This window comes from Vigna unguiculata, chromosome 6 (genome assembly GCF_004118075.2).
Source record: "Vigna unguiculata cultivar IT97K-499-35 chromosome 6, ASM411807v1, whole genome shotgun sequence".
NCBI classification, from domain to species: domain Eukaryota; kingdom Viridiplantae; phylum Streptophyta; class Magnoliopsida; order Fabales; family Fabaceae; genus Vigna; species Vigna unguiculata.
The window spans coordinates 21640430-21649704 of NC_040284.1; the positions used below are offsets into that span (position 1 = coordinate 21640430).

Consider the following 9275-nt stretch of genomic DNA (forward strand, 5'->3'; position numbering starts at 1 on the left):
CAACTAGTTTCAGCTCTGATTCAATTATTGAAGATTTTAAGTCATTGAAAGAGCATAAAAGAGCACTCTGAATAAAAGGTAACTTTTGTTTTTTTTTTATATATTATTGTTGATGATAAACTTTATGTTACTCTTTCATATATATTATTGTTATATTGTTTAGATTCTATTGTCATGAGTGCTTATTTTGAATAAAAAAATGATGTAAAGAAATTAATTTTTTTTAATTAAAAAAATAATTTATATATAACAAATATAATTTGGCCCCCTTAGGATTTTTGTTCAAGTTCCGCTAAGAATTTTTGGCCTACCTTTTACGGGTCGGGCCGAGCTGGCCCGATAGAGTGAAACGGGTTAGATTTTTGGACCCGGCCCGCGGGCTGGCGGGCTGGCGGGCTAACGGGCTGGCCCGCAAGTTTTTTTCCATATGTTTAATTTGTGGTCCAAAATCAAATTTCAATTTGTTTCATTCCAAATTTAGTTGACTGAACATTGTCCCAATGTTATATTACCAAAAAAAATTCTCCTTCAATGAAGAATACAACAACAATGATTTATTAAACAAGAAAATGAAAATATTAAAAACACATATAAATGATGTTTTGCTCTCTGCAAGTCATGAAGGTCACTGCTGCAGCATCAATACAAACCCTTTTTGGATAATGCAAGAAAATGGACAGATTGTCTGCAAGAAAATGGCAATAGTTATTTTATCACAGTGGCGAGACTTCTTTATTGATCATCAGTAGGCAAGATTCATAAACATGCATAGGACAGTACACACAACTTAATATTTATTGATCACTACGCAAGATTCAGAAACAAAAACATGTAAGGGACAATACACACAAGTTCATTACCAACAGTACTTATACATTAAACATTAAACATCAACATTAGGAGCTGAAAACAGCAACACAATGTCATTATACGGCAACCCAACAACATACATCTTAATAACATAACAAAAACATCTCAATTTGAAAATGAATCTAACAGAATTTTACTACACAAACATGAACAAACAATCCAAATGTGTGATTAACGACAACAACGAAATTGAAATTGGGGGAAAATTGAAGCAACACCACACCAACAATTACGATTCATAGAATGGGTCAAATCCAAAGAAGGGCAAATCGCAACAACAACAACCAGATATAGACCATAACCCCCAATTATGGGAAACAAATTTTAGGGCTACAAAAATTAGAAATTTAGGTTACAAATCGAAAAAAAGGGAACTAGAACGCAAAAACTTGTCTTCGCGGTGGTCGTGGCCGTCGGAATCGTCCGCGAATCGGAGTTCGATGGTGGCTCTGTGTTCTCCCTGCACTGCGTTCTCTCGCTGCTGCACTCCCTTCGTGTTCCTGGCCAGCAACGTGCTGGATGTCACGGTGGAGGAGAGACGCGAAGTGGTGGAGGTCACGATGGAAGAGAGACGCGAAGTGATGAATGGGCTGCACTGTCTTCGTTCGTGTTCTTGGCCAGCGTCTTGGGTGGAGGAGAAATGGGATAGGTATGGTCACGAGAGAGAGAGAAAGGAAAATGGAGGGGAATGGGAAATCTGGCAGAGAGAGCAGAGCACCAAAATTAAACACACACCTCTGCACGTGCTTTTTAATTAAGGCATACGGGCTGCGGGCTGGCCTGTTTTGGCCCGCGGGTTGGCCCGACGAGTTAACGGACTTGATAGGCCGGGTTGTCTCGGGTTGGTGGGCTGATTTTTCTGACCCGATCCATGTTTTTTTGATCGGGCTGGTGGGCCGACCCGTCGGGCTCGACCCATTTTGACATCCCTAAGTTCCGCCACTACCTGTATTCATATTTGTGCGGCTATCCATTATGTGGGTATCCACATTTTTTTTAATATCCACGGATATCTACAAATATTTACAAAAATAATTTAAAACATTTAGCAGTATATTTTAATGGTAAATTCAAATAAAATATAATACATAATATCCATAAATTTCAAACAAAATCCAAATAATTTATTTAAATAGTGTTGAATGACAATTTACAAAAAAATAAAAACTTTAAAAACCAATTGATAGAAAACAACCCATTCAAAATTAATATGTTAATAATTTTTTTTAAAATTTAAATTAGAGTATAGCGGGTATGAGTATCCACGGGTACAGATATTATGATACCCGTACATGCTCTATTAATATGCGGGTATAAAAAATACTTTACCCGTTAACCGTCGGAATCCATTTAGTCTTATTCTTTTATTTATGTATTAGTTGTTGATAAAAAAAAAAAAAAAAACAACCTCACGTTGATTACAAAATTATAATATATAAATTAATAAAACCTTATTTTATTTTATAGTGAGTTTTGTGAAGATAAATTAATTTTAAACTTACTTTCTAATACCAAACTGAATATTTTCATGTGTTATATGTGTCACTAGAAACCGAAGCTTGTGTTATTATGGCAAGAACCATGAACTACTGAGTCTGATCCTATCAAAGCGAATACTAGTACCAAACTATGCTCCACAGAAATGGAATATATGTTCTAAGATTAACTACCACCGATATGATTGAGTCTGGTGACTACAAGGGTTATGTCCTATATTATTGTACTTTAAAACATGTTGTCATTAGGAAATGAATATTTTTATTCATATACAAAAATATCAATAAATATATCATACTACTAAAAAAAATCATATTTTCTATCAATTTTATTTTATATTTTTTAAGAAATACTTATAAATTTTATTATAAAAAAAATTACAGAAAATTGCTGTTAATTTTAATGTAAAATATTTTGTATAAAACAATTTTCGCAACAAATTTTGTAAGAAATATTTATGAATTTTATAATTTTATAGAAAATAATTACTCATGAAAGAATTACTTGTCAATTAAGATCTTTAAAAAAAATAGTAAGAAAATGTTTTTTTTTGTAATTTTTTTAACAAATTTATAAAAAAATTCTTAAATAATATAAGAATGTTTAGTAGTGTGAAGATTAAATATGAAATCTTGGAATACTAAACTCCCATTATAATCTAAAGTGGCATCTTATGATATGTGCTAACCAAAATTAATAAAAAAGACCTATTTATACATATATTATACACTGAGGTCTATTCTTACTCAAATCGATACAAATAAACCTATTTACGCATTGAGTGAATATAACAATCTATAAACAACATACAATAATAGATTTTATATCACAAAAGTGTGATGTCTAAATTACTCCCATAAAACATTATTTCATCGAAGTGAGCAAGAATTTTTTTTTTCGGTATTACTTTTTTCATATAGATCCTAAATACAATTACTTTTTTTTCAAAGAACTTAACAATATAAAATAACAAATAACATAGTAGTAGCAGATGTTAGAATGAAAATAAAATAATAGGAACGTGAGATGTGAGCTTATGGTAATAGTCAAGATTTTTCCTCCTTGTATAAAATGGGAAATCATGTCAACTTGAGTGCATGTGGAGATGCTGTTCTAATCAATGATGTGACATGAATTACAAATCCCCTAATAAGGTGAGAATATCGTATATAATATAGATTTAAAGAAATATATGATTAGAACAATATATTTTTGAACTTTATATTTTAAGAAATGGCATCCCCTCTTGTTCAAGAGGATTCACGATAAAGAGAAGTTGTGAAACTCTTGATTTGATATTAAATTAAATTACGTGCAATCCATCATTGTGTGGCCGTGACAATTCTTTTCATATGAATTAGATTATAATTATATGAATTTTAACATAAAGTATAATATAAACTAATATTATTTTAGTAATTTAAAATATAGACAAGTACAAGGATTAAGTAATTATAAACATATACATTGATTTTCATCCTTGTACTTGATTTTAAAAATTCACATAACACTTATATTTATACACATGCTTAATCAATCCAAATATTTAATTAATATCGAGAGAGATTCAAGTTATTATGGGTACGATTTTTTATTATTATTATTATTATTGTTAATGTCATTTAAGCATGAAGAAAACATTTTTCTCACTTAGTTCTCCTCTTCTAATTTTCAAAATTGTATTTATTTTTATTTTTTAAAGTTAGCTTAGTAGATGCTAACTAATAAATTTATAATTTTAGTTATATTTTATAGTTAAAGTTTTCTAACATTAATTTTATCTAAGCATGAAAAATAACATTACTCTAGCTTCCTTTTGAATATAAAAATGACATATTTTTAGTACTTCCCTTCATCTTCTCACAAACTCTTTTTATCCCCTTTCAATCTTCTCTTTCTCCTTTATATAAATTTTCTAATCATCTTGGTACGTTGATATTGTAACATTGTCATTATAATGTTTTGTTCCTTGACTAGTTAATATTTCAAGATTTGATTTAATCAACTCTAGTAGGAAAATCTTTTTTAAATATATATATATATATATATATATATATATATATATATAATTATCGTTCATAATTCATACTGCTCTTCTTTATTTCTTTACTCGGCTGTAGTTTTGATAAAATTGAATTGGTTGTGATCCACTTTAATACAAACATTCTTAAAAAAAAAAAAAACTAAATGGTAAGTGATTATATACCAAAAAATATGGTAACTGGGTATAAAATATAATTTGTTGGCAAAAGCTATTTAAATGATGTAAAACAGGTGTTTCAATGTTAATGTATCCCCTTTTAACTTTTTCATCACTTTCTTTATTCATTGTAAGTAAACATGACTTTATGTATGTGATTATCTGCACGTGAAATTAAAAACATCTATCTTAATGATGATTTATTCTTTATCAGAACAAAAAATCTCAATTTGTCTCATTTAATATTCTCCATCAAGATATCAAATCGTTCAAAAATATCTTGACTACGGTCATCGTTTATGTCACTCACGTATCTTTCTACGCCGCGCTTTCTTAGCTTTCATTGCAATGCCATGGAAAATTGATTCCGAGTGCCCTAAGCAATGCGATTAGAATGATTAATTAATCTGCTTGATTATGTTGTCAAATAATGAAGTGTTATGTCAGTACCGTTAATATTATGGTATTTGATTACGGTGTTTGATTTAGTCTCACATTATCTAAAATTATAAAATGTGATTCTCTATTTTATTATATAAAAAATCCTATATAAAGCTTGAGATACATTAGAAATAAAAATACTTTCTAATATAGTTATAGATATAGACATAAACATTATAGGTCGAACGACGTTGAATTCTTGTGTTATCTTTCATTCAACATATACAAATAAGTTGAAACAATAAGAGAATTTATTGACAAGAGGTAAATAAAAAGTACAGGAAGAGAAAGACAAAGGGTTTTTGCTTTTAGTTTTGGAGGAAGTGGAGTATAATGAACAAATTGCATGATTTAATTTTTGTTTTTGCAGTACTGATAATAGAACCAAAAAGTCTTTGAAGTGTGTGGAGAGAGACAGAGAGAGAAAAAGGGTTTCCCGTGAGAAAAGCTTGGAGGCATTCAAAGAAGACACATAAAGCTATAACATGTTTTTGACACTTGTTGGTAGGTGCTACGCTACTTCCTACTGCCATGCATGACCCATTCAGATTCCTTTTCCTTTGCCAGCTTCCAACACCACCACCACCATCACCACCACTCTCTCTCTCTCTTAACTTCACCACGTTCCCATGCAGAGGAATGTTTCGTTTCACTGTTTTCCCTTTGCCCTATCTGTGACCCCACATGCTTCTTCTTTCATCACTCATCGCTGCCTCATTTTGCACACGACAAACCTACACCAGCTTGCACATGTTGTCCCTTTCTCTGTTATTATCCACTTTGACTGCTCTACGATATTCTGCCAAATCAAACTCCGTTCCTCCTACATCATTAACTTTTTCATCATACTGCACTTTTTACTTATATCAATTAATTACTTCATTCATGCCTTTCTTCTAGAAGTAAATGGTAACTATGGAGAACCGTTGGAGTCACTTTAATTCCTATTTAATCCTTCATCTTTAGAAATACATAGATTTAGTCTTTCTTACCAAATTTTGTTAGGTTTATTTGACATTTTAAACGTATTTTATGATAATATTTGAGTTAACATTGAAACGAAAATGTGTCAAACGATATAAACAATTCAAATACTATCATTAAATGTACTTGAAACGTCAGATAAACTTAACAAAATTTGTCTAAAATGACTAAATTCATACAATTTTAAATATGCAATACTAAATTTGTCAAAAATTTTGAAAATGAACTAATTCCAAATTTCACTAAAACTTTAGGAACCAAAAACATATTTAACCTTTTATTAATTTAGGGTTTCATTATATAGATAAATGTTTTATACCAAAAGAAATAAATAAAATAAATTTACCTATAAGCTAAAACTAACTTATACATAGTTTGCAAAACTTTTCTCAATTCATTTCTTCAAATAACTTTTTAACATACTTTTATGGAAACTTTGATTTATTTATTTTTCTTATTTTTTAGAATTACTATTACAAAATTTATCCAAAAAAGTCCTAATGCAATTAGTAAATAGATATGTTTAGGTTAATCAGTTACAGTACATGATTGGTAAATAATCTTTGTTAGTTATTCTTTTTTATTAAAAAAAAAGGGTTATATTTTTGTCTCTAAACTATAATATAATTTTGATTTTCATTCCTATGTCATATTTTGATTATCTTAGGTCCTTGTACATAAGAAATGTACGAAGACAGTTTTTTTCGACTAATGACATTAACTATTTTTTGATATAATAAATGATATTTTTTAATAAGGTAAATCATGTTGGATGCGGTTCACATATTCTTCTTTTATAAAAGTCTTAAAAAATTAATGTGATTTATCATTTATCATGTCAAAACATAGTTTATACTGTTATGAAAAAGAACTAAATTCATTCATTACTTAAATATTAAGATCTTTTGGTTTTTTTTAATCAACAAAGGTAAGAATTTTATATATATTGAAACACTTGAGGTATCCTAATCCGTATACAAAAATATATGTTCATAGAATAATCCCTACTCTCCATTCATCCAATGTTGGTTTTAATACTTATAACTTACACACATAGGCAAATCGGTCTGCAGAGCAAGAAAAAATATATTCTTTAAGCGTACAAAAATTGAGTTGTTATGGATAAAAAATATAATTAACCCAAAAGAAAATAATACACACGCTACAATAAAATTGAAAGTCTAGTGAATTTTTTTTTTTCGTGCGTGTAAAGTTAGCATTCAAAAGTGTAATGGTCGAAGACATGGTAAAAGATAGTTGGACTAATGCAAAAATATCTTTGTGTTTGTACATGATCAATTATTATTTTTTCCATTTTTATATTAAGAAAATCCCAATAATTTATTATTTGTACTTTCCCCGTAAAGCATACCGTGTCACACTAGGTCTTTGTTAGCTTGAGAGAAGAACAAAATTGGATGAGTGACAATGAATATCTGAGGAGGAAAAAAACAAGACCCTTGATCGAAGTTAAACATTTCATACATTTTGTAATTCCCAAACTGCATCACATGTGATCAACAAGATTCTGTATCATCATTCTCTTTATAAACCATCAAATAATGCTTACATTTAGTCTCTTGTGAGAGAGAGAGTGTGTGTGTGTGTGATTAAGAGAGAGAGAATGGTTTCAAGGATTCACAAGAGAACAGCCATGTACAGGAACCTACAGCTGCTTCGTTCAATTAGATACTCTTACTCGGTAATCACTCTGTAATATCTCTTTCTTCTCTCTTTGCATGCCATACTTTCCCCTCATTCACTTTCTCACTCAATATTTCTAACATTCATGTACTCTCACTTTGATTTATTTATTTTTTTCTGGTGTTTATAGCAGTCACAAATCTACACTCTCATCTCTTTCAGATTGACCGAACGTTTTCTGTTTATGCAGCCACCAAAAGCCTCAGTGTTATTGGATGTGTCAAATTGCATACAAGGTTTAAAGCAAAAGCTGCAAGAATTGAACGAGTTAAAAGTTGCAACGGCACGAAAAATCGCTGACTATGATCCAATGCCTAAGGTATAAGAATAATCTCATCATCTACTACCTTATAAAAGAAGGGGAAAATATTATAAGACTGTTAAAGTTCTTCTCTAAGTGTTTAAAACAGTTTCATGTACTTTAATAAGGTTGGAAGCATTCATATTGATAATACCAGGAAAAATTCTAGTGCATGCAGTATTACACCTATCTGCAGATATTGGTGATATAATTGACTAATCTGTGCTTGTTGTTAATGATTTTGTAGCTTGAAGTTAAAATGCAAGAAGAGGGTTTTGTGATAAAGGTGCTTAGTCAAAGGAGTTGCCAGGGGTTGCTGGTGTTTATATTGGAAGCCTTTGAAGAGTTGGGTCTTGATGTGCTCCAGGCTAGGGTTTCTTGTGCTGACAGCTTCACTTTAGAGGCTTTAGGAAACAAAGTAAGTATGTTTTTTTTTTTACCGGCAAGAACACATATATTAATAGGAGGTAATTGGGTTACCTCAACTCAAACAATAATACACAAAAAAATGCTATAATTTTCCTTCATCATTCTCCACATAGATTAGTATCTCATAATCATCACAAAAGAATGAAAACAAAGATTACAAGTAAGAAGAAGATCCTTCATGATTATGCTTTGAATTCAAACCTTAAATGTCCTTCTCCAATAGCATCCTGCAAAATATGAAGCCACGAAAACACACAAAGACAATGCAAAGAGTTAATTTCAGAAGACTTTTGATGTAAACCAAACCAAGACTACAAATAACAGTAAATGGAAATGGAATCTAATAACATAAATACTAGAGTGTACAAATAATACCACCTCTAGCCAGTGCCAGCATACAAATCATAGAAGCTATATAGGTAGAATCAATAAGAAAATTTAAGATGAAATTAAAGCATTTTCTGTACAAATTTCACTTTAAACTGTATTTTTATATATCTATCTTGAGGTTTTGATTGTTGTATTTCTCATTAATGGAATGCATTATATGTTATGGATGTTTCAGGAGAAGAATGAAGATAGTCGTGCTTTGGATGCACAACTAGTTGAAGAAGTAGTGTCTAAAGCTATTCAAAACTGGAGAGAAGTTTCAGAGATATAATGATCCAGCTCCTATGTGTATTGTCATGATCAGAAGAACTATGCTTACTTGAATTTCCTTCTTGTAGTGTTTATTAGGTTGAGAAGTTGGCCTTTCTGATGAATATTTTGAATGTTAATGATTAGATAATCATGCTTAACTTTCTCCAGATAAATAGACCCTTGATCCACTTTTTGGTGTTCTTCAAA

At 30.3% G+C, this 9275-nt stretch overlaps 1 protein-coding gene and 1 long non-coding RNA gene across 2 annotated transcripts; one reads left to right on the forward strand and one right to left on the reverse strand.

The window, feature by feature from the left end:
- Positions 1 to 449: 449 nt before the first annotated feature.
- LOC114188881 lies at positions 450 to 1593 on the reverse strand. Its single transcript, XR_003605466.1, has 2 exons — positions 1260 to 1593; positions 450 to 685 (listed from the first exon to the last, which is right to left on the reverse strand). It is a non-coding gene; the product is annotated as an uncharacterized LOC114188881 (long non-coding RNA).
- Positions 1594 to 7443: 5850 nt separating this feature from the next.
- On the forward strand, positions 7444 to 9275 carry LOC114188882. The gene is made up of 4 exons (XM_028077541.1): positions 7444 to 7694; positions 7887 to 8015; positions 8245 to 8415; positions 8992 to 9275. The coding sequence occupies exons 1-4, from the start codon at positions 7617 to 7619 to the stop codon at positions 9085 to 9087; spliced, it is 474 nt and encodes a 157-aa protein (XP_027933342.1). The 5' UTR covers positions 7444 to 7616; the 3' UTR covers positions 9088 to 9275.